The sequence below is a fragment of the Pan paniscus genome, chromosome 1, assembly GCF_029289425.2.
Source record: "Pan paniscus chromosome 1, NHGRI_mPanPan1-v2.0_pri, whole genome shotgun sequence".
Classification (NCBI taxonomy): Eukaryota; Metazoa; Chordata; class Mammalia; order Primates; family Hominidae; genus Pan; species Pan paniscus.
The window spans coordinates 127153500-127178578 of record NC_073249.2 but is presented as its reverse complement, the minus strand read 5'-3'; the positions used below and the strand labels follow the sequence as shown (position 1 = coordinate 127178578).

The following is a 25079-nucleotide window of genomic DNA, read 5'->3' as shown; positions in this document are numbered from 1 at the left end:
CGCTGTCAGCTCTGGAGAGTTTAAGGCAATAGTTATTTTCGATATTTTAACTCCTTTTTGTTTCATAGGGGTAACTCATTCGACTGTGGAGTTCTTTTAATTCTTATGAAAGATTTCAAATCCTCTAGAAGCCAAAATGGGACACAGTAAACAGATTCGAATTTTACTTCTGAACGAAATGGAGAAACTGGAAAAGACCCTCTTCAGACTTGAACAAGGTCAGTAGCAAGTTGTTTTGATTTGCTCATTTGCGTCTTTTAAACTTTTAATTCATTGGCAGTCCTGTTAAATTTTTTAAAGCTTTAAGATAAATATTATTTCCAAGGGTCTAAAACTTGATTTGTGCAAAGATGGTGCTGTGTTCTCCATATATCACTAATTAATGTTGATTTGAATTAAAAATATTTTATATCCCTCATGTTAGGATAAGGATAAAATAGTTCTCTTTTCTCTGCATACTAATTCCCACTTAAGATTGAAGTTAAATATATGATCAGAAGATTGCCCATATTATTTCTAATAACATTTACTATTAAAACTTGGTAAATTACTTCGTATGTAATTTTGCTTTGGGTATGCATGTAGTTTTGCCTTTGTATAACTGTCTCTTTTCCTTTGTTGAACCTTTGAATTGACAAAATAGATTGCAGCAAAAAGTATAATAAACTATTGTTTATGTATATCAAAAACTTCTCAAATGTGGAGTAGGTAAAAGCTGAAAATATTTTCTTAGCAAATAAAAAGTGCAATAACTCATCTGGTTATGTTGAACTATAGTTGATCTGTATTTAAAAGATAAAATTACTTTTCTACAAGGCTAGTTAATAGATGTGTTATTTTCTTAGCCTTTGTAATTTTGCAACATTGAAGAAGTGTAATATATGAAAAATCCAGTCCCCCTTATTAATGTACCAAATGGTTGTTGATAGTCATAAACATTTCAAAGGAATTTTTAAATTTCGCTAATGTTTTAAGAATTAAATTTTTGAAAAAAATTTCACACATACAATGTGTTATCTTCATGCCAAATCCGCGTCTTTTTCCAACTTTGGCATTTAAAATCACTGAGTACCTACTCCATTTTTGGCTTTCCTGACTCTGCACTTTTCTGGTTTTGATTTTTTTTCCCCCTCCCCTGTTGCATATTCTTGTCAACTTGGTGTCTCTTACTGGGCTCTCTTCCTTTCACTTTTTAATTAATTATGGGTATCTGCTAGGAATTCTTTTTCTGTTCTCCTTCAAAGAATTAGTTACACAGTCTCATGGCCTCAACTGTTGCCTCTGTGCTAATGACTACTTTTGGAGGAAAGGCCTTGAGCTTTCTTCTTCTTGGAAGCTTTCAGCATTTGATGACGGGTAGATCTAGAGCCAGAATTCTCCTGGCTCTGCTGCTAGCAAGCTGACTTGGGGCAAGTTACATTAATTCTGAGCATTCATTTCTTTTTTTTTTTTTTTTTTTTCCTTTTCTCTTTTTCTGAGACAGGGTCTTACTCTGTTGCCCAAGCTGAGTGTTGTGGCATGATCATGGCTCAGTGCTGCCTCAACTTCCTGGGCTCAAGCAGTTCTCCTGCCTCAGCCTCCCAAGTAGCTGGGACTACAGGCATACATCACTATGCCCCGCTAATGTTTTTTTTTTTTTTTTTTTTGGTAGAAACTGGGTCTCACTGTGTTGCCCAGGTTGATATTGAACTCCTGGACTCAAGCAACCCTCCCTCTTTGGCCTCTGAAAGTACTGGGATTACAAGCATAAGCCACCGGGCATGGCCCCAATTCTGAGCATTAATTTATTTATTGGTGAGATGAAAGTGGTAATTTCTGCTCTTCTACCTTTCTAGGTTTTGAGACTCAAAATTAATAATACATGAATTTTTAGTGATAAAGCCCTAAATAAATATAAGGCATTGATATGAATCACTCCATGTATTCCCACCCTGGACCTTGGCTTCAACCTGATATTATGCAATAGAATAGTATTAGGATAGCTCAACTTGCATATGCTTAAATCTAGCATGTCCAAAAATATCCCCTGCCCATTCTCGATCCTTTATTTTTCAGCTTCCCTGTTTATTTCGTGGCATCTCCATTTTTATAGTTCCCAGGGTAGAAACCTTATATTCTTTGATGATTTCTTCTCTTTTCCTGCAGTCTCTTTTTAAGCTTGCAGTTTCTTTCCAAATATCTCTGATTGCCTGTCTATTCTGTATGGCTGAATATAGATGCCAGAATAATCTTATGCAGTCTCTTCCCTTTGTTATTAAGTGGTATGTATAAAATCAAATTTAAATACCTCTGTCTGACTTCTAAGACGTTCTGTAATGAGACTACACCTTCCTTAGCCAAGATTGTATCTCATTCTCCATCATTAATGTCATAGATCTTTACAGTTGCCCAAGTCATTCCTGTTAATTCCCTTCTCAGCAGTTTTTCTCATGCCTGTCCTTATACCCGTACTCCCATCAGATTCCTTTATATCTGTTAAATCCCATTTACTGTCAGTCTATGTGTTGCCTAAGTTTCAACTTTCAGCTAGAATATCACCTCCTTTGTGAAGTCTTTCCCTAATTTTTCACTGTCTGCTTCCTTTGATTTCCAATTACACAATGAGCACAGAACTATTAAGTGCTGAATAATGAAGCAGTGTCTAAACGCTTGTTAGTCTTACAGTGTCAGACTAGGGTTTAAAATCTGTGAGAATTGATGAGGGCAGGTGACTCACACTTGTAATCTCAGTGCTTTGGGAGGCTGAGGCTGGAGGACCACTTGAGGCCAGGAGTTCATGGTCAGCCTGGACAACATAGTAAGACTTTATCTCCACAAAAAAGAAACAAAATTAGCTGGGCATGATGGTGCTTGCCTGTGGTCCCCAGCTACCTAGGAGGTTGAGGCTGGAGGATCTCTTGAGCCCAGGAGTTAAAGGCTGTAGTGAGCTATGATCCCACCATTGCACTCCAGCCTGGGTGACAGAGTGAGACCCTGTCTTTAAAAAACAAAAATAAAGGGCCGGGCGCAGTGGCTCACACCTATAATCCCAGCACTTTGGGAGGCCGAGGCAGGTGGGTCACCCCAGGTCAGGATTTTGAGACCATCCAGCCTGATCAACATGGTGAAACCCCTTCTCTACTAAAAATACAAAAATTAGCCGGGCGTGGTGGCGCATGCCTATAATCCGAGCTACCTGGGAGGCTGAGGCAGGAGAATCGCTTGAACCTGGGATGCAGAGGTTGCAGTGAGCTGAGATCACACCATTGCACTCCAGCCTGGGCAACAAGAGCAAAACTCTATCTTAAAAAAAAATAAAAAATAAAATAAAATCTGTGAGGATAGGGACAGCCTTACAAACCTAGTGCAGTGTAATGCTGATTGATTACTAGAACTCTAGTTAAAACTAGCAAAAATTGTAAAAGCTAACCTATTTGAAGAGGGAAATTGAAGGATTTATGAAAAAAGAATGATGTGGTTGACTTTATAACTCTGGTTAAAACCGGTAAATATATCCAAATGTTATAAATGAGAATGTGCCACCTTTTTTTGCAGTAATGGTGTGATCATTTTGTTTTAGAAGATAATTTGAAGCCGGGTGCGGTGGCTCATGCCTGTAATCCTAGCACTTGGGGAGGCCGAGGCGGGCGGATCACGAGGTCAGGAGATCGAGACTATCCTGGCTAACATAGTGAAACCCCGTCTCTACTAAAAATACAAAAAAAATTAGCCGGACCTGGTGGCGGGCGCCTCTAGTCCCAGCTACTCGGGAGGCTGAGGCAGGAGAAAGGCGTGAACCCAGGAGGCGGAGCTTGCAGTGAGCCGAGATTGCGCCACTGCACTCCAGCCTGGGTGACAGAGCAAGATGCCGTCTCAAAAAAAAAAAAAAAAAAAAAGGAAGATAATTTGAAATGTGAAAGATGAGTGGTAGAGAAGGGACATTGGAGACAAGAAGCATTGAGAAGGCTATTTTAAAAACACATCTGATTAAAGAAAAGGATTGAACAGCCTGAGTTGAAAAAGAGAGGACAAGGCCAGGCGCGGTGGCTCACACCTGTAATCTTGGCACTTTGGGAGGCCAAGGCAGGCGGATCACCTGAGTTCAGGAGTTTGAGACCTGCCTGGCCAACATGGTGAAACCCTGTCTCTCCTAAAAATATAAAAATTAGCCAGGCGTGCTGGCGGGTGCCTGTAATCCCAGCTACTTGGGAGGCTGAGGCAGGAGAATTGCTTGAATCCAGGATGCGGAGGTTTCAGTAAGCCGAGATCGTGCCAATGCACTCCAGCCTGGGCAACAGAGCGAGACTCCGACTCAAAAAAAGAGAAAAAAGAAAAAGAGAGGACAAAGTATGAGTTATTTTCAAGTTCAGAGGACTTGGTAACCAATCAAATGTGAGGAAAAACTCTGGCAGTTTTTGGCTGTTTCATATTTTATTGGTCATCAAAGCCCTCATATTTCTTTCCTTCTCTCTTTTCTACAAGAAGGAATTCCTCCTCGTTTTTAAGACGGATATTTCTATAGATTCTTCCAGTTCAACAAGTACAAGACTAAATAATGATCTTTTCTAGACAAATCATAGCTTTTTCGCTTATTTCCTATCTCATTTAGTGGTAGAATAATGAATAAAATCAGGCCGAGCACGGTGGCTTACTCCTGTAATCCTGGCACTTTGGGAGGCCGAGGCGGGTAGTTGACCTGAGATCAGGAGTTAAAGACCAGCCTGGCCAACATGGTGAAACCCCATCTCTACCAAAAATACAAAAATTAGCCAGATGTGGTGACATGCACCTGTAGTCCCAGCTATTCAGGAGGCTAAGGCAGGAGAATCGCTTGAACCCAGGAGGCAGAGGTTGCAGTGAGCCAAGATCACACCACTGTACTCCAGCCTGGGCAACAGAGCGAGACTCGGTCTCAAAAAAAAAAAAGAATAATGAACAAAATAAGTACTTCCCAAATCTGAAATTCTTCCATCTTTTAAGTAGGTTGATGAAATTTATAATTTTTACTATTTTTTAAAGAAAATATTTAGACATAAAGGTTCTTTGATTAGAAGACTGAGTTTCTATAAATTGAGTGGAGGGGAAAAGATAGAACATATTTATGTACAATAATAGTTTAATCACTCATTATGCTAGTTGCCTACAAGAGAGACATGGCTAATGCAAGTTAAGTATCCTAGCATTAGTATGAGGAATAAGATAGCCACACCATGTACTGCTATGACCTCAGCTAATTTTAGCAAACTGAGTCATGGAATCTGACCTACTGTAGGCTCTCTGATGTTTCATTTACTGTATATAAAAATTTTAGTTTCAGTGATTTGCATTAGAGGTCTACAGAGTGGCTATGTATCCCTTGGGGTATGCGCTGATATATCTATTGGGCTACAGAAAGAAAATACAACATCCCTTCCTTCCTTCCTTCCTTCCTTCCTTCCTCCCTCCCTCCCTCCCTCCCTCCCTCCCTCCCTCCCTCCCTCCCTTCCTCCCTTCCTCCTTCCTTCTTCCCTTTCTTTTCTTTTCTTTTCTTGTATTTATTTATTTATTTATTTATTTTTATTGATCATTCTTGGGTGTTTCTCGCAGAGGGGGATTTGGCAGGGTCATAAGACAATAGTGGAGGGAAGGTCAGCAGATAAACAAGTGAACAAAGGTCTCTGGTTTTCCTAGGCAGAGGACCCTGCGGCCTTCCGCAGTGTTTGTGTCCCTGGGTACTGGAGATTAGGGAGTGGTGATGACTCTTAGGGAGCATGCTGCCTCCAAGCATCTGTTTAACAAAGTACATCTTGCACCGCCCTTAATCCATTTAACCCTGAGTGAACACAGCACATGTTTCAGAGAGCACAGGGTTGGGGGTAAGGTCATAGATCAACAGCATCCCAAGGCAGAAGAATTTTTCTTAGTACAGAACAAAATGGAGTCTCCCATGTCTACTTCTTTCTACACAGACACAGCAACAATCTGATTTCTCTATCTTTTCCCCACCTCTCCCCCTTTTCTATTCCACAAAACCGCTGTCGTCATCATGGCCTGTTCTCAATGAGCTGTTGGGTACACCTCCCAGACGGGGTGGTGGCCAGGCAGAGGGGCTCCTCACTTCCCAGAAGGGGCGGCCGGGCAGAGGCGCCCCCCACCTCCCGGACAGGGTCGCGGCCGGGCAGAGGCGCTCCTCACATCCCAGATGGGGTGGCGGGGCAAAGGCGCTCCCCACATCTCAGACGATGGGCGGCCGGGCAGAGACGCTCCTCACTTCCTAGATGGGATGGCAGCCGGGAAGAGGTGCTCCTCACTTCCCGACTGGGCAGCCGGGCAGAGGGTCTCCTCACATCCCAGACGATGGGTGGCCGGGCAGAGACGCTTCTCACTTCCCAGACGGGGTGGCGGCCGGGCAGAGGCTGCAGTCTCGGCACTTTGGGAGGCCAAGGCAGGCGGCTGGGAGGTGGAGGTTGTAGTGAGCCGAGATCACGCCACTGCACTCCAGCCTGGGCAACATTGAGCACTGAGTGAATGAGACTCCGTCTGCAATCCCGGCACCTCGGGAGGCCGAGGCTGGTGGATCACTCGCGGTTAGGAGCTGGAGACCAGCCCGGCCAACACAGTGAAACCCCGTCTCCACCAAAAAAATACGAAAACCAGTCAGGCGTGGCGGTGCGCGCCTGCAGTCGCAGGCACTCGGCAGGCTGAGGCGGGAGAATCAGGCAGGGAGGTTGCAGTGAGCCGAGATGGCGGCAGTACAGTCCAGCCTTGGCTCGGCATCAGAGGGAGACCGTGTAAAGAGAGGGAGACTGTGGGGAGGGGGAGGGGGAGGGGGGAAGAGGGAGAGGGCTCTTTTCTTTTCTCTCTACCTGTTTTAGTTTTTTAAGTCTGTTATATGTTAGCAACATTGAATTACGTTAATATATGAATTATGCTCTCAGTTTGTATGTCAGATAAGTTACAAACAAAAAAGGCATACTCAGAAGAAAACGTAGAGGTTGTAGGTCTGGAAGGGGTTGACAATCACACCCTCATTTGTTTGCAGTATGTTGCCATGCATTGCACTTTTACTTAAGCTAGGTTAAGTAGCTTTACGGGTTATATTATCTTAAATAACAGTCTCTATATTACTTTGTAAGGAGAGGTAGAGTAACCAAGAATAGTTCTTTTACCTCACAGGAGTGATCGAACTTAAAAGATGAGTTAGAAAGTGTTTGAGATTCGTCCTTTTCAGAAATAACAAGTAGCATTAGATAGTATGATACTTAGAAAATATTTTCAGAATAAATAAAAACTTAAGTCTTTGATGTAAACATGAGTGAGAAAGTTAAGTGCTTTTTTGAAGGAAATTGATGCTTGGAGCAGAGTTTGGCACATATTTTCCTGCAAAAGTTCAGATCGCAAATCTTTGCAGCTTTTCAGGCAATGCACTCCCTATTGGAGCGACTCAACTCCCATTGTAGCAGGAAAGCAGCCATAGGCAAACATACATGAATGGATGTGGCTGTGTTCCAGTAAAACTTCATTTACAGAAATGGGGATTAGGCTGGATATACTTTGCCAACCCTTGCTATAGTGAAAGCATTTTGAATATATATTTTTAGAAATGCTTCTTCCATCATTATATGATTTTACCCAAAATAAGTAGAACTTGAAATCTTTGAATCACTTTATTACAAAATATTAAAACCAAGACTTTTTAAAATAATGAAATTTATTTAGTTACATTTTCACTGAGAGATATTATCAATATTAATTTTTAGCGAGAGCCAAAAGGTTTTTTCTACCCACTAATAAATAAAATGTATTATTTAAATATTATTATTTCATTTATATCTTATCCCATTAAGTTAACTTTTATATTTTATAATTTACATAATCTATGAGAACATCATACATATATATTATATAAATAAATGACTTAGCTTGGGAATTATTGGGGTTTTTTCCTGAAGGTAGAGCACTGATCCAAATACTGTTTTGGAGATTTTAGATGAGTTTTAACCTTTGCTCTGCAAGTTCTCTGAATACTTGTGTAATTATAAAAACAGTATTTGTATAAACTTAACAGGGGACAGGTTGTACACATATACCCAGACAGCTAATCTCTGCTGTTTGTACTTGTTCAAAATGACACTATTTCTCCTAATGATAAATTTAGTCATTCTTGTGAGATGTAAATGTTTATGCTTCTCAGTCACTAAGTATTTTACTTCATGTTTTAATTCTTTCTGTAATTATTTCTTAGTCTATCCCTTCATAATTGTAGCTCTAATTTTAAAATGTTTTCCCTAATTATAAAATTACGCAAATGTATAAAAAGCATTTTTTCTGTGTTTTTTTTTGATTAGGATTATACTATCTAAACAATTTTGTAACCTGCCTTTTTCCCCTGTTTGTAGTAGTATTATGGTGTATGTACTCTACCTCCCTGCCTACTGCCATGTTTCAGCCATACTTTTTTCCAGAAGATATTTTAAAAGCTCTACATAAATGTGTACAATGTAACAAAATAGAATAAATTAAAAGTGGTTATTACATTTTTTTTTAATGGAGTCTTGCTCTGTCACCCATGCTGGAGTGCAGTGGTGCGATCCTAGCTCACTGCAACCTCTGCCTCCTGGGTTGAAGCAATTCTCCTGCCCCAGCCTCCTGAGTAGTTGGGATTACAGGTGCACACCACCACACCCAGCTATTTTTGCGTTTAGTAGAGATGGGGTTTCACCATGTTGGTCAGGCTGGTCTCAAACTTCTGACCTCAGGTGATCCTCTCGCCTCGGCCTCCCAGAGTGTTGAGATTACAGGCGTGAGCTACTGTGCCTGGCCAAATATCTTTTGATAACATGATTTATAATGGCTTTACAATATGCCAGCTTGTAGATTTACCATAATTTATTTAATCACTGCCAATCATTAGATATTTAGGTTGTTGTCAGTTTATTTAATTTCAATAAATGAGGCTGTGATAAATATCCTTATACATAATCTCTGTTTACATCACTGATACTTTTCTCAAAAAATCTATATAAAATGCCTAGATCAAAAAATATAAACATTCTTAATATATTAATGCCAAATTGTATTATAGAAAAAGTACATTTAGTTGCTTAGAGAAGAATTTCTTAGTTTCACTATAGAGCATTCTCCTAGTGTCTTTTACTGAAATCTTTTGTTCACAGAAAATATCCCTGTTAGTATATCCTCTTTTATTACTTTGTTGGATGTTTAATAAATCAAGGATTATAAATTATAAATAATATATATTAAATAGGTAAATATTAGTTTTTTTCCTCTCAAAGAAATTCCTTAGATATTAAAGATTTTACTCAGTGGAACTAAACTTTCCTGCCTCGTCAGTTATTATTGCCCATTATGAATTGAAAGTTATATTCGTGTTTAAAATTTATATGTATTATATTTCTAATAGACTTGACCATAGTCAGTATTTTCGTATTCTAATAATTATAAAGAAGGTTTAAAGTCTGCTTTAAACCAACCAAAATGTTTCTTTCACAGTAGTTTTAACTGTAATGTGCTTATTTGTTTTCGCTTATGGCAAAATATTTGTAAATATTGCACAAGTCTAAGGTATGTTTTTTTAAAAATAACCTAACTTGGGCAAAAGTAGAAATGCATTGGCTCTCAGGATTACAAGACAGCTTTAGTAACTAAACCATGAAGCATAGGGATATAGGCAGTAGTGTGCTGGAGGTGCTTTTGCTGGCTCACAAGAGCTGATTGTGCACATCCCTTCCCACTTCCACGTTCAATGTTGTCGTGTTGGTAGCTTAAGATTGCCCATGTCGGGATTATTTCCACCAGAAAGTCAGCAAACACTCCAAGTCAGAGGTTCCCACCACCCTAGTCAGTTGCTAAATCTTTATTAGCACATCACTGGACTTGAGCAGATATCAGTCGGGTTCAGTTGCCTTCAGAACTCCTGTTAGAATCCTGAATTCTGCCTCTATAGAGGTTGACTTCTGTCAGTGAAGACTAGCTTTCTCAGTATGGTGAGATAATAGTCCCATGGTAGCTCCCAAGTTTTACAGACTATCACATACTTTCTGACACCATAGAGAAACTAGCTTTCTCTGTTGCAGTTAGAAAAATACTAGAGAAGGTCTCTCTTCAGATGCCCGCCATTGGGTACTTAATTCGGGGTGAGGATGGGGGATCATGGTAAATGGGGTTATATAAGAATTTGCACATCCCAAGTTGCTATGTGAATAGGAATGCGTTTCCAGGGGAAGGAGAAAGAGACATTACAGAGCAGACAGCTCTATGATGTTTACTATACTTGCTAAAATGTGAAATTCAGCTAAATTGGAATACAAAGTAGTGCCAAAACAGCATTAGGTTTGTGGAGTTATTTTAAACATAATTGAAAAATCAAGGTTTTTTAATACTTTAAATAAAACATGTTTTTCAATGTGGTAATTTAAGTCCTACGATGAGTTTATTAACATGTGCTTTTTATTTAGGGTATGAACTACAGTTCCGATTAGGCCCAACTTTACAGGGAAAAGCAGTTACCGTGTATACAAATTACCCATTTCCTGGAGAAACATTTAATAGAGAAAAATTCCGTTCTCTGGATTGGGAAAATCCAACAGAAAGAGAAGATGATTCTGATAAATACTGTAAACTTAATCTGCAACAATCTGGTTCATTTCAGTATTATTTCCTTCAAGGGTAAGTCAGGTGTTTTGTTTGTGAGAAAAAAAGTTAATTTGTTCTGTAATTTGAAGTCACCTAACTTGTAAATGTTACTGTATGAACCATGGCAGTACAATTTTTGTAGTGCTTCCTTGAGATGCAAATAGAATATTCTTTGATTTCTAGGAGGTAATTTTATGGTCCATTGCAGAGCTAAAGTATCAAGTAAATGTATTTTAAGTAACATCTTAAAATGTAGTAATTTCATGCAACCTGATTATAGGTTGCTGTTTATTTGCGTGCCCTTGTTATTACTGATAGGTTTTAGTATACTTATATTTCATTAAACCAACATTCTTGGATATTTTGTGTATTATACATGTAATTATGTAGATTGTGAAAGGGTAAAAGTAGCTTTTCCATTAAGTTTTGTTGCAACTTTTAAAATGATTTTATGTGCTTAGAAATAAATACATTTTATTTGGGACAATTAACCTTTTAGTTAGAGTCAGACTATATTATATGAGGATTTTTTTTCTATCACTGACTGAAAAGTTTTTGTTTTGTTTTTTCCCTTAGAAATGAAAAAAGTGGTGGAGGTTACATAGTTGTGGACCCCATTTTACGTGTTGGTGCTGATAATCATGTGCTACCCTTGGACTGTGTTACTCTTCAGACATTTTTAGCTAAGTGTTTGGGACCTTTTGATGAATGGGAAAGCAGACTTAGGGTTGCAAAAGAATCAGGTAATGTCAGCTTGCTTTCTTTTTCTTATTTAAAAAAAAATGTAATTATCCTCTGTGATATAGATTTCAAAAGTTTTGTGTATTAGTCCATTCTCTCATTGCAGTAAAGAACTACCTGAGACTGGGTAATTTATAAAGAAAAGAGGTTTGACTCACAGTTCCGCAGGCTATACAGGAAGCATGGCTGGGGAGGCCTCAAGAAACTTACAGTCATGGCAGAAGGCAAAGGGGAAGCAGGCATGTCTTACATGGCCAGAGAAGGAGGAAGAGAACAAAGTGGGAGGTGCTGCATGCTTTTAAACAACCAGATCTTGTGAAAACTCACTCACTATCATGAGAACAAGGGGGAAATCCACCTCTGTGATCAAACACCTCTCACCAGGCCCCTCCTCCAACATCGGGGATTACAGTTCGAAATGAGATTTGGGCAGGGACACAAATCCAAACCATATCTTTTTGCCTCTATGTTTAATTTTGTTTCTTATTATTTAGTAATATAAGTAGATAGAACCATATTAAAAAAAAATTTTTTTTTTGAGACGGAGTATCACCCTGTCACGTAGGCTGCAATGGTGTGATCTCAGCTCACTACAACCTCCACCTCCCGGGTTCAAACGATTTTCCTGCCTCAGCCTCCTGAGTAGCTGGGATTATAGGCACCCGCCACCATGCCTCACTAATTTTTGTATTTTTAGTAGAGACAGGGTTTCACCATGTTGGCCAGGCTGGTCTCAAACTTCTGACCTCGTGATCTGCCCACCTTGGCCTCCCAAAGTGCTGGGATTATAGGCATGAGCTGCTGTGCTTGGCCCATATTACATTTTTGATACTTAACCATTTTTAACCTATAAAAATGGCAAATTTTGTGGTTCAGCTTAAGAAATGAAGGAACTCCATAATGAAACACTTATCATTTCTAAGACTTTACCATATAAAAATCAGAAATAAGCTATTGAAAAGTGAAGGAAAATGTATTATCATTATGTATCATTTTAATTCAACAAACATTGGTTAACCATCTTTTGTGTAGAAGACATGTGCTACCATAAATACCAAGAGCAAAATGAAACTTGTGTTTCATTTTGGCGCAATCTCGGCTCACTGCAAGCTCCGCCTCCTGGGTTCACACCATTCTTCTGCCTCAGCCTCCCGAGTAGCTTGGCACTGCAGGCGCCTGCCACCACGCCTGGCTAATATTTTGTATTTTTAGTAGAGACAGGGTTTCACGGTGTTAGGATGGTCTCGATCTCCTGACCTCATGATCCACCTGCCTCGGCCTCCCAAAGTGCTGGGATTACAGGCATGAGCCACTGCGCCCGGCCTTTTTTTTTTTTTTTTTTTTTTTTTTAAGACAGTGTCTCACTCTTGTCACCCAGACTGGAGTGCAGTGGCCTGATCTATTTTTTGTAGAGACAAAAGTCTCACTGTGTTGCCCAAGCTGGTCTTGAACTCCTGGGCTCAAGCAGTCCTCTTGCCTTGGCCTCCCAAAGTGCTGGGATTACAGGTGCAAACCACTGCACCTGATCTCAATATTAATTTTCTGCTTTTAAGTTGGATAATACATGAAGAAAGGAATGAGAAGTTCACTGACATAACTAAAACAGAATACAAGTACTATGGAACATTAAAAGTAGTAGAAAGACGTGTTGATATACTCGTAGAAGATAAATTTACTACATGTTAAGTATATAAATTTTCTAATAGGCAGTGTGTGTGAATTTTTTCAAATATTATCTCATTATCTCTGTCTTGTATATGAGGACACATATCTTGAAAGATTTAAATAAACTTGCTTAAAGTCTCTTGTGGTACAGTTAGGATTTGAACCCAAGTGTTTGACCTCTTTTCCAGTAGCATGCTTGCCTTGCTATTTATAATTACTTAAGAAAGTTTAAATTTATATTTTCTTCATTTTAGGCTGGTTTTGTTTGTTTGTTTTTACAGTGGTCTTTCCTTTATTTGCTTTGCAGGCTACAACATGATTCATTTTACCCCATTGCAGACTCTTGGACTATCTAGGTCATGCTACTCCCTTGCCAATCAGTTAGAATTAAATCCTGACTTTTCAAGACCTAATAGAAAGTATACCTGGAATGATGTTGGACAGCTAGTGGAAAAATTAAAAAAGGAATGGAATGTTATTTGTATTACTGATGTTGTCTACAATCATACTGGTATGAGCTTCATTGACTGCCTTCATTAATTTTGATGAGAATTTATGCACACACACATATACACACAAATAAGAGAAAGGAAGAAAGAAAGGGAAAGGAAAGGGGCTAACATAAATTTTAAAAACACAAATGATGATTAGGTGTCCTTCCGTTTAAAAAATTAATATTTTTCCTTTCAAAGAAAACATTCTTAATTGAGGATTAAGTCAATATATAAGTATCTTGCATCTGTTGCTTATAAATACAGGAGAGTGATCATAGAAGGAACATAATGATCACATATTTCAACTTACAGTACAGTAGTCCCCCCTTATTCGCAGTTTTGCTTTCTGAGGTTTCAGTTACCTGCAGTCAATCACATTTCAAAAATATTGAATAATTCCAGAAATCAGCAATTCATAAGTTTTAATTTTCATGCTGTTTTAAGTAACATGACAAACTCTCATGCCATCCTGCTCTATCCCACCTGGAATGTGACTCATCCTTTTGTCCAGTGCATCCATGCTGTAAATACTACCTGTCCACCAGTTACTTAATAGCCTGCTCAGTTATCAGATAAAAAAAAAACAAAATATCAAAATATATATATATAGGGTTTGATACTATCTATAGTTTTACACATCCACTTGAGGTCTTAGAAGGTACCCCTAAGGATAAGAGGGGACTACTCTATTAATCCTTTCCCAAGTAACTCATGGATCCTATATTAGCAGGAGCTCTGGTACTATAGTACTATAGCATATATGAAAAAACTGAATGACTTCTATTATTCGGAGAGAAACTTATTAGTAAACTCTCAGAAGTTGTATCTGGAAATTATGTCTCCTACATGTTAAAAGAGCTTATTACATTTAGTCTGTTTTGGTTCCTAAGATTCCTTAGTGGTATATAATTCTATTAAAATAGATCAGATTTTTCCAGCTAGCGATCCTTGAGGAAATGGTTGCTCCCCTCACCTGTCAGAGGAGCTGAGCCTGGCCTGGCCTAGCCTGACAAAGCGTGGCCATCAGCAGCTTTGGGTTTAACCCAGTTTACCTTACAAATGTTATCTTGTGTGTATGCTACAATGTAGAAAAGTTTGGAAACCACTGATTTGCATATGTAAAGAACAAGAATTCTAGTTGGTACAAACATTTAAAAGATACAATCTGCTGTTTCATAAAACAGTTCTCCAAGTAACCATAGAAACTATGAAGATATTTAAAAGCTCATAGATCTGGTTCATCAATATAAATAAAAATCTCTAATCATAATGGCAAAGTTAGGTAAAGAAATAGGTACATTCTAAAATTTGGTGTTTCTGCATGTACCTAGAAGCCAAGCCTCCAATTCTACAGTGAAAACTTCATAATAGCTAAGAACTCAGTATTCTTCATTTGAAAATTTGACATTATTAAGCCAGGTGCTGTGGCTTGCACCTGTAATCCCAGCTGCTTGAGAGGCTGAAGTGGGAGGAAGACTTGAGGCCAGGAGTTTGAAACCAGCCTTGGCAACATAATGAGACCCCCATCTCTTACAAAATAATGTAAAAAAATTGTAAAGGAAAATTCGACAGTCTTGATAATCACTTTGAGATCTATAATATTATTGAAATCAGATTTATCAAACCACATAAGGGCATTTTATGAGTTATAAATTGTATGAGTTAGGATATGGCATAAGCAGCTATAACAGAAAAACATAGGGACTAAAGGCTAAAATTGTATTTATTTCTTACAAAAGATTAGATAGGCATTCCTGAACTAGGATGGTAGTTCAGTGGTGATAGGGAACTAGTTTCTCTCATGTTGCTCTGCAGTCTCCAACACTTTGCTTCAAATTCTTAGTCAGATATGGCTATTCCAGCTCCTGCTACCACATTCTCCCCAGTGGAAATGAGGAAAGGGCAGGCATGTCTTTTTGGGTATGATATGATATATATTACTGTGTTCATATTGCATCACAGGAATTTGTCTCTTGCCATACCTACCTTAAAGGAGACCTGCAGCGTAGTCTTGAGTTTGTCAGCTATGTGTAAAGTTGAACCTTGGGAATTTTATTACTAAAGAAAGAAAGGGAGGGTAAAACTGAGTACAGCAGCAGGCTCTACCACAGACTGTATTTCTGAGACATTTGAGATTCTGTGCAATGTAAAAGAAGTAAACCTTGCCACAGCCTTACTTGAAAAGTGTTGCAAATCGTAATATCCTTTCTGTGAAACAAGTTTTCTTTTATTTATTTATTTATTTATTTATTTATTTTATTTATTTATTTTTTTTTTGAGATGGAGTTTCACTCTTGTTTCCCAGGCTGGAGTGCAATGGCGCGATCTCGGCTCACCGCAACCTCCACCTTCCAGTTTCAAGTGATTCTCCCGCCTCAGCCTCCCAAGTAGCTGGGATTACAGGCATGCACCAACACACCCGGCTAATTTTTGTATTTTTAGTAGAGATGGGGTTTCTTCATGTTGGTCAGGCTGTTCTTGAACTCCCGACCTCAAGTGATCCGCCCAACTCGGCCTCCCAAAGTGCTGGGATTACAGGCGTGAGCCACCGTGCCCAGCCAGTTTTCTTTTAAAAAAGTATTATCCAGCAGAATTCAACCTCCAGAATGGTTATGTGAAGGCTTCACACACTCTTTACATAGTGAAACAACCCTAACTGGTGAAAATTATTTTAAGACAATCACTTAAATCCCCTTGAAATTGTCCTACGGATATTTAGCATAAGGAGAAACATATGAAAATCTACTACATCTTAGTAAGAACAAGAATCCTTGGTGATTGAACCAAGACCTGCTCCATTATCTTACACAAATGCCTCTGTTATGGAAGCTGTATCACAGGTGCTCCACTCCTGGTAGGTGTGGCCAAGAGGGAGACATTCTCTCCTCCCAACTCCCAGCCTGGGGTTATAGTTTCATGCTAAGAGGCACAGTCTATGAGTGTTTTTAATTCTCCCTGCCGGCCCTGTCTTGCAGAAGTTCTTTTTTTTTAATTTTTTTTTTTCTCTTTTTTTTTTTTTGAGACGGAGTCTCCTTCTGTCACCCAGGCTGGAGTGCAGTGGCGCAGTCTTGGCTCACTGCAGCCTCCACCTCCCGGGTTCAAGCGATTCTTGTGCCTCAGCCTCCTGAGTAGTTGGAATTACAGGTATGAGCCACCATGCCTGGCTAATTTTTATATTTTTAATAGAGTTGGAGTCCCGCCATATTGGCCAGGTTCGTCTCAAACTCCTGACCTCAGGTGATCCACCCTGCCTTGGCCTCCCAAAGCGTGAGCCACCGCACCCGGCCGTGTTGCAGAAGTTCTATTCCAAGCAGGCAGGTGGAGAAAAATCTCCTTTTCTCCACCCAGCCCCTACTTGCAGAGCTGACATCCTTTCCCACAAGTAGCAGGCCAAGAACACTGGGAACCCATTTGCCCTGGAAAAGGTCTTGGTTCAAATGCCAAGACTCTTGCTGTTCTTATCTTAAATAAATGTTTCTTCTTATGCTGAATGCCCTAGGATAATTTCCAGGGACTAAATGATTGTTTTTAAAATTATTTTCACCAGTTAAATTGTTTTGCTAGGGACCGTGTTTGTTGAGTTTCTTACTGTATCACTCCAGAAGTCCATATTTATTTTTTAATGTTGATGTGTGTTAAAACATAGTTTGGAGTTTGACTCTTCTTTCATGTAGAATTAGAAAAAAATATTTTCACTACCTATTGTTTAGAATTCTTTCATTTTACAGTTGATTTTTGTTTCAAAATATTGAAAAAAGAAACAGTTTTAGGATTTTGCTATTTTAAAAATTGGGGACGGGTGGAGTGGCTCACACCTGTAATCCCAGCACTTTGGGAGGCCATGGCGGATGGGTTACCTGAGGTCAGGAGTTTGAGACCAGCCTGGGCATCATGGTGAAACCCCATCTCTACTAAAAATACAAAAATTAGCCGGGCATGGTGGTGGGCGCCTGTAATCCCAGCTACTCCAGAGGCTGAGGCAGGAGAATCACTTGAACCCAGGAGGTGGAGGTTACAGTGAGCCGAGACTGTGCCACTGTACTCCAGCCTGGGTGACAAAGCAAGACTCTGTCTCAAAAAAAAGAGAAAAATTTAAATTAGCTGTGTGTGTTGGCATACACTTGTCATCCTGACTACTTGGGAGGCTGAGGCAGGAGGATCACTTCAGCTCTAGAGTTCAAGGCTGCAGTGAGCTATGATTGCACCACTGCACTCCTGCACTCCTGGGTGACGGAGAAAGACCTTTCTCAAAAATAAATGGATGAATGAGAGCAGCATTGGTATTTACTCTTTTTTTTTTTTTTTTTTTTTTTTGAGATAGGGTCTCACTCTGTCACCCAGGCTGTAGTGCAGTGGCACAATCTCAGTTCATTGCAACCTCCACTTATTGGGCTCAAGCAGCCCTCCCACCTTAGCCTCCTGAGTAGCTGGGACTTTAGGCACATGCCACCATGCTCAGCTAATTTTTAAAAAATTTTGTAGAGATGAGGTCTCACTATGTTGCCCAGGCTGTCTCCAGCTCCTGGACTCAAGTGATACTCCCTCCTCGGCCTCCCAAAGTGCTGAGATTACAGGCGTGAGCCACTGCACCTAGCCCCAATATTTATTCTTTATAAGTGAAAATCCTATTTGGACATAAGTTATTACTACATTTTGTCATTTTGAAAAATACCTTGAATTTCAGTGATTGTGTTGATGAATCTCGGAGGAACTACTTAATGCAAGTTTTGAGAATTACCAATTTAACTTTTATTACAACTTCTCTGCTCCTTACATAGCCTTTCTTCATCTGAGTGTTTATTATGAGTATGAATAAATACTAAGTAAATAAATGACTTACTAAATAAATGACTGAAACTGGAAATAATAATGATTCTAAAATTATATAAGGGTGCTCAGCTGAGTAAATGAAGCACAAACAATTCATTTCAGCAGCAGAGCAATGTGGTTAAGATTGCATATTCTGAAGAGGGACTTGGCCAAGTTAATTCCTGACTGTATGACTTGGGCTGAGTTACTTAACTCTCTGTGCTTCAGTTTCTCTTTTGTTAAGGGAACATAACAGTATGTCCTAATTTGTGTGGTAGGAAGTGAGGAGTAATAAATTAGCGTATTTAACTGCTTAGAACAATTTCTGGTATGTGGTAAATATTCAGTAATTGTTACTACTTTTTATTTTATATACATTAATCACTCATGCTCTTCAATATGAATTCAGGGATAATTCGTCCATTTTAAAGATCAAACAAATTCCATGTAACTTTCATTCGTTTATTTTAAATTAAAACAAATTATCTGTTTTTAAATAGGTAGATACAAGGTTTCACTGTGTTGCCCAAGCTGGTCTTGAACTCCTGCAGGCTATCCTACCTCCACTCCCACAAAGTGCTGGGGTTGAGCCACCGTGCCTGGCCAAAACAAATTATCTTTAATGTTGTAAATATTTGGAATACTTTGCCAAACTCCTTATTCTGATTCTGAACTATAGGCTACATTCGTATTCCTTGAGCGTATTTATTTTAGCACTTTCTCAACCTCGCTTTTATCCAACTTATCAAAACAACGTATTTCATTAACACTTTAGGATGAGCCATACAAAAGTGTTACCTATGAGAGAGTTGCTTTTTGTTTCATCGGATTTTCTAAGCAGAATTAAAGTTAGAAAAAAAAAAAAGTATGCTGAAGCGAATGATAGGATACCATAACCAAAGAAAAAACTTTTCCTGTAACAGTATCATCGTAAAATTGATGTCCAATATAGAAAAAAATGAGTGGTAGATCTTTATGTTTTATTTCACCTCTAATCTTAACATAGATACAGTTTCAATTTAATTATGAGATACTCCTTTGTGTCTCCTTTTTCCTTCAGCTGCTAATAGTAAATGGATCCAGGAACATCCAGAATGTGCCTATAATCTTGTGAATTCTCCACACTTAAAACCTGCCTGGGTCTTAGACAGAGCACTTTGGCGTTTCTCCTGTGATGTTGCAGAAGGGAAATACAAAGAAAAGGGAATACCTGCTTTGATTGAAAATGATCACCATATGAATGTCAGTATGTACAGAGGAGTATCACACTAAGACAGAAAAAATTTCTAAAGCACACATTAAATATATGGTTGAAAATTACTTAGAACCTGTATTTTAATATGATAAACAGTATTTGCTTAACTGATTTTAAATAAGTATATGTATATATGTATTTTTTAACTATTGACATTTTTCAGTCCATCCGAAAAATAATTTGGGAGGATATTTTTCCAAAGCTTAAACTCTGGGAATTTTTCCAAGTAGATGTCAACAAAGCGGTTGAGCAATTTAGAAGACTTCTTACACAAGGTAAAGGATATATACTAGAATGTTCCTATCGATTTTAAGAAATGTAATATTATAAAGGGAAAACTCTCTTTTGGGTAACGTCATTATTAAATATGTCATTGTATGATATTTGTGTTATTGTTGATATTATAAAACTGTGATTCTGTAAGCTGAGAGTTAGCAGAAACATCTAAAGGGCACGTCATAATAATACATAACACAATTATTTCCCCGGGTACTGTATCTTACTGTTAGTTCCATAGAATGCTCAGAATATTGTGGAACCCAGTATATAGTTGTTAAATGTATGAATGGGAAGTAGGTAGAACAGGTTATTTCAGCTGAGAAAGGCTTGAAACAAGTTTTGAAATTGAGAGATGTGATAGTCTCCTGTTGTCTATAGTAAGAAACTTAACTGACGTAGAGGGGCTCCCAGCTGATTTTGCGCACTATTAAGGCCACCTAACCACTAGTGATATTGAAGCCAGATATTGGCGAGATAACAAAAGGTAACGAAGTGAGTCTTCTATTAAGGACATAACTAATCAAGTAGTTAATGTGCCCCCCCCACCCCCAACAAAATAGGGTAGGAAAAAATAGGTGAAATGAGAAAGTAGAGTTTGTAGGAGACAAATTAGAAAGGATTATTAAGAGTCTATCTGCATTTCATATAGGACAACCTAGCAGTGAGGATTTGGGGAAGATCTTAAAATACTTTTTTTCTCTTGCAGAAAACAGAACTAGAGTAGGACTCAGAAATAGTGCCTTTGAAGTAGACGTCAGTATGGCTTGAGCTCTAGGATACCCAGTCAGCTTCATGCATCAACTTTTGCAATTGTGTAACACCTTAATATAGGAATTTTTAATATTAACTTTTCTCCCTGTTTCATTTTACTAAAGGGCCTCTATCTTCCCTTCCCCCAATAACCTGTATTATTTACATGAAATAATATGTGCTCATTGTAAAGAGAAAAAGCCCAATAGTTTAAATGTGTAAGAAAATAGAATGTATGACCTCTTCTTTCCCAAAACCCACATCTCAGCTACTACATATTGTTTCTTGTACTTAAGACTCTGTGTGAAAAAAAATTCAATTTTATATATAATTTTATATAATTCTATATATGGTAAGTACATAAGTTTTATATTTATTTTTATTTTTTACGCATGCAAATAAGAACATAAATTGTCAACAACTTGTTCTTTTAGTTGACAATATGAATTTACTATAGCTAATTATTTCTTTTAACCTCTGTATAGCAATATGCTATTTTTAAAGTACTTGAATTTATTTAGCCTTTTTGATAGGTTGTTTCCAGTTTTTTCATTTTTCATTCATTCATTCAATGCATATTCATTGAACCACCTACTACTGTGTGCTAGACATGAGGATTCAGTGGTAAACAGAACAAAGTCCTTTCCCTGGATAAACTTCCAGTCTCATAAGCTGTACTGCAGAAAATACATCCCCGTACACCTTATGTTTACTTGCTTATGTGAGTCAATCTGAAGGATACATTGTTAAACATGGAATTATTGAGTCAAAGGGTATACAGATTTCAAATATAATAAATTTATTTTCACAGCAAGTTATACCAACTTAATATTATCACTAACATTAGATATCATTAACCTTTATCATGTTTGTCAATTAGGCAAAACATACCTTATTTTAATTTACATTTCTTTTTTTTTTTGAGACTGAGTCTCACTCTGTCACCAGGCTAGAGTGCAGTGGTATGATCTTGGCTCACTGCAACCTCTGCCTCCCAGGTTCAAGTGATTCTCCTGCCTCAGCCTCCCAAGTAGCTGAAACTACATGCATGCACCACCACACCCAGCTAATTTTTGTATTTTTAGTAGAGACGGGGTTTCACCATGTTGGCCAGGATGGTCTCGATCTCTTGACCTCGTGATCTGCCTGCCTCGGCCTCCCAAAGTACTGGGATTACAGGCGTGAGCCACCGCACCCAGCCTTTTAAGTTACATTTCTTTGCTTATTAATGAAGTATATTTTTACACCTTGATTAGCTATTTATATTTCTTCCATTAATTGCCTGTTAATGTTTCTTCTCATTTTTCTATTGAGTTGTCTCTTTTTTTATATCGACATTATTGATTATTACACAGGCCTCAAATATATCCCCTAGTATGCTCTTGATCTTTTAACTCTTGTTTATGGTGACATTTTTTTTCAATGTAGTCAAACTTTTCAATCTCTGATGGCTTCCAATTTCATATCATGCTTAGAAAAGACCTTCCATCAACATTCTCTTTTCTTCTAATTTGTATTTTTACATTTGAATATTTAATATACCTGAAATTTATTTTTGTGTATTATATAAAGAAGATATTTAACTTGATTTGTATTTTTAAAATTATATTGAGTTGAAAATCCATCCTTTTATACTGATTTGAAGTACCACCATAATACTTCATAGTGTATGGTAATATACAAAATATACATCTGTTATCTGTGCTCTTCCACTGATCCATCTCTTTTATTCTATCAATACTAAAGATTATTAGTTTATACTGATGGCATAGCTTTTTCTCTTTTTCAAACATTTCTTGGCAGTGTTCTTTTTTTTTTTTTTTTTTTTTGAGACAGAGTTTCACTCTTTTTGCCTAGGCTAAAGTGCAGTGGCGTAATCTCCACTCACCACAACCTCCGCTTCCTGGGTTCAAGCGATTCTCCTGCCTCAGCCTCCCGAGTAGCTGGGATTACAGGCATGTGCCACCACACCCAGCTAATTCTGTATTTTTAGTAGAGATGGGGTTTCTCCATGTTGGTCAGGCTGGTCTCGATCTCTTGACCTCAGGTGATCCACCCGCCTCAGCCTCCCAAAATGCTGGGATTACAGGTGCAAGCCACCATGCCCGGCGGCAGTTTTCATATATTTACTCTTCCAGATGAACCTTAGAAACTGGATTTTAAGAATCGATTTGTATTTTATGCTGTTTTGTGAGGCTAACGTGAATAACCACTACACTATGGAAACCCATTATTTTGTTTTTTTGTTCGTGTTTTTATAAGTCATTTCAAAGTCTCTTTAGAATAAGCCAGACACAAATTAATTAGTTAATATAAAATCAAGTTCAATGGAGGCAATCCTGTACCAGTTCTTAATTTTATTACAAACAAGTTCCAGAAAAAGAGTGAAAATTTCCCCAAAAACAATTTATTTCCTTTTTAATTTTTAAGTTATTATCCAAGGAATATGGTTGATGAAAAGGGAAAAAAAGTATTAAACCTGTGTGCTTCTTTTAGAGAATTCAAAGAAAGTCAGGTTGTTAATAAGACTTAGGAAGCAAACTTTGAAAGCAATCTTGAAAAAGAACTCCTGAGGTTAGAATATTTGGTAGCACCTGGGAGGAAAACGGGTTCCACTAAAGTCCTTAAAGTGCTTAAAAAAAAAAAAAAGGTACATGTATACATGTATAACAAACCTGCAAGTTGTGCACATGTACCCTAGAACTTAAAGTATAAAAAATATATATATAAAAAAAATAAAAAAAGAATAGAATAAGTGAATGCTGATGTAGGCAGAAAAGTGGGGGCTGAGATTGAATTGATAGGAATCCTTGTGTCTTTCTTTTATGTTATTTTTGTCTCTGTTTCTTTCTCTCCCACACCCCTCATGTGTGTTTGCGCGTGCACGCACGTGCACACAGCAGGATGAGAAGGGGAGGAGGTAGGAGGATACCTGTGAAATAAATATTTGTTTTATTTTCAGTGAAAAAATTATAGGCCAAAAATTAGAAAATAGTGACAGTTATAATCTCTTTGTAGATATTTGCATTTAAGGTATCATCTTTTCTTTCTTTTAGAAAATAGGCGAGTAACCAAGTCTGATCCAAACCAACATCTTACGATTATTCAAGATCCTGAATACAGACGGTTTGGCTGTACTGTAGATATGAACATTGCACTAACGACTTTCATACCACATGAGTATGTAATGTGTTTTTTTCTGTGAAATAATAATATTACTTACAAACCTTTATGGCTAGTATGATTTTCATACTACTTATTAAAAACGCTTAATAGAAAATGAAATAAAGTAATTCACTGTAATTCTACTATTTCAGCACATGACATTTTCCCACTTTTTCTGTGTGTGGGCCATGTTTCTATATGTGTATATAAACATTTTTACAATTGGAAAACATCATCAGCCATAATTGAAATCCCGATGAATATATTTAAGGTTTCTGTGACCTTTGTTAGAAAGTTTTTAAATGTAGAATCTGTAAAGCCATTAAATATTATATCTGCATTTCTCCATCTGCTCTAGCAAGGGGCCAGCAGCAATTGAAGAATGCTGTGATTGGTTTCATAAAAGAATGGAGGAATTAAATTCAGAGAAGCATCGACTCATTAACTATCATCAGGAACAGGTTTTACTTATTTTTGAACTGCTGCTTTTCCTTGCATCTTACTACTATTTTTTTGTTGTCTTGAGAATGATGATGATCTAACACAATTTAATGTTTTTCAGGCAGTTAATTGTCTTTTGGGAAATGTGTTTTATGAACGACTGGCTGGCCATGGTCCAAAACTAGGACCTGTCACTAGAAAGCATCCTTTAGTTACCAGGTGTTGCATTTTTGTTTTTTTTCTTATTGATGGTTGAAAACTGAAAATTGTATTTAACTTTTGAAATTAACCTAAATGTTTTCTTTAACATGTGAGTTCAGTACATTTCTTAAATTGAAATAGAAGTTTTGATTTGGACATAGGCTTAATATTAACTAATTTTGTTAGGCAAATATTTTGTTAGAGAAACTGTCATCAGTATAAACCAATTCATAGTTATTATTTAATGTTTCTGGAGGACTGCATACTTAGTAATAAATTCAACATTAATCAAATTAAGCAAGCATCTGGCTCCTTACTTTGTAAGTGACATAAAGCATAGGTTGGGCAACTAGAGTGCAGTAAAAGCCTTTGCATATCTTTACTTAAGAGTCTTTTTTAAAAATATCTTTGCAAAGTAACATCAATGCCTCAATTATGTATTTTTTTTCTTTGAGATGGAGTCTTGTTCTGTCACCCAGGCTGGAGTGCAGTGGCACGATCTCAGCTCACTGCAACCTCCGCCTCCAGGGTTCAAGCGATTCTCCTGCCTCAGCCTCCCAAGTAGCCAGGACTACAGAGGTGTACCACCATGCCCAGCTAATTTTTGTAGTTTTAGTAGAGACGGGGTTTCCCCATGTTGGCCAGGCTGGTCTCAAACTCCTGAC

The 25079-nt window shown here is 38.0% G+C and overlaps 1 protein-coding gene across 4 annotated transcripts in view; it reads left to right on the top strand.

Annotated features, from left to right (window-relative positions):
- The window catches only part of AGL (amylo-alpha-1, 6-glucosidase, 4-alpha-glucanotransferase), a 75929-nt gene that overhangs the window by 3053 nt on the left and 47797 nt on the right, over positions 1-25079 (top strand). For all 4 annotated transcript variants that reach the window (XM_003808464.5, XM_034931872.3, XM_003808463.6 and 1 more), the window contains exons 2-10: positions 69-218; positions 10437-10647; positions 11191-11357; positions 13328-13531; positions 19384-19565; positions 19742-19853; positions 23664-23787; positions 24131-24233; positions 24335-24432. In XM_003808464.5, coding sequence (XP_003808512.4) covers positions 137-218; positions 10437-10647; positions 11191-11357; positions 13328-13531; positions 19384-19565; positions 19742-19853; positions 23664-23787; positions 24131-24233; positions 24335-24432 — 1283 coding nt within the window. In that variant the 5' untranslated portion in view covers positions 69-136. The remainder of the gene's footprint in view (positions 1-68; positions 219-10436; positions 10648-11190; positions 11358-13327; positions 13532-19383; positions 19566-19741; positions 19854-23663; positions 23788-24130; positions 24234-24334; positions 24433-25079) is intronic.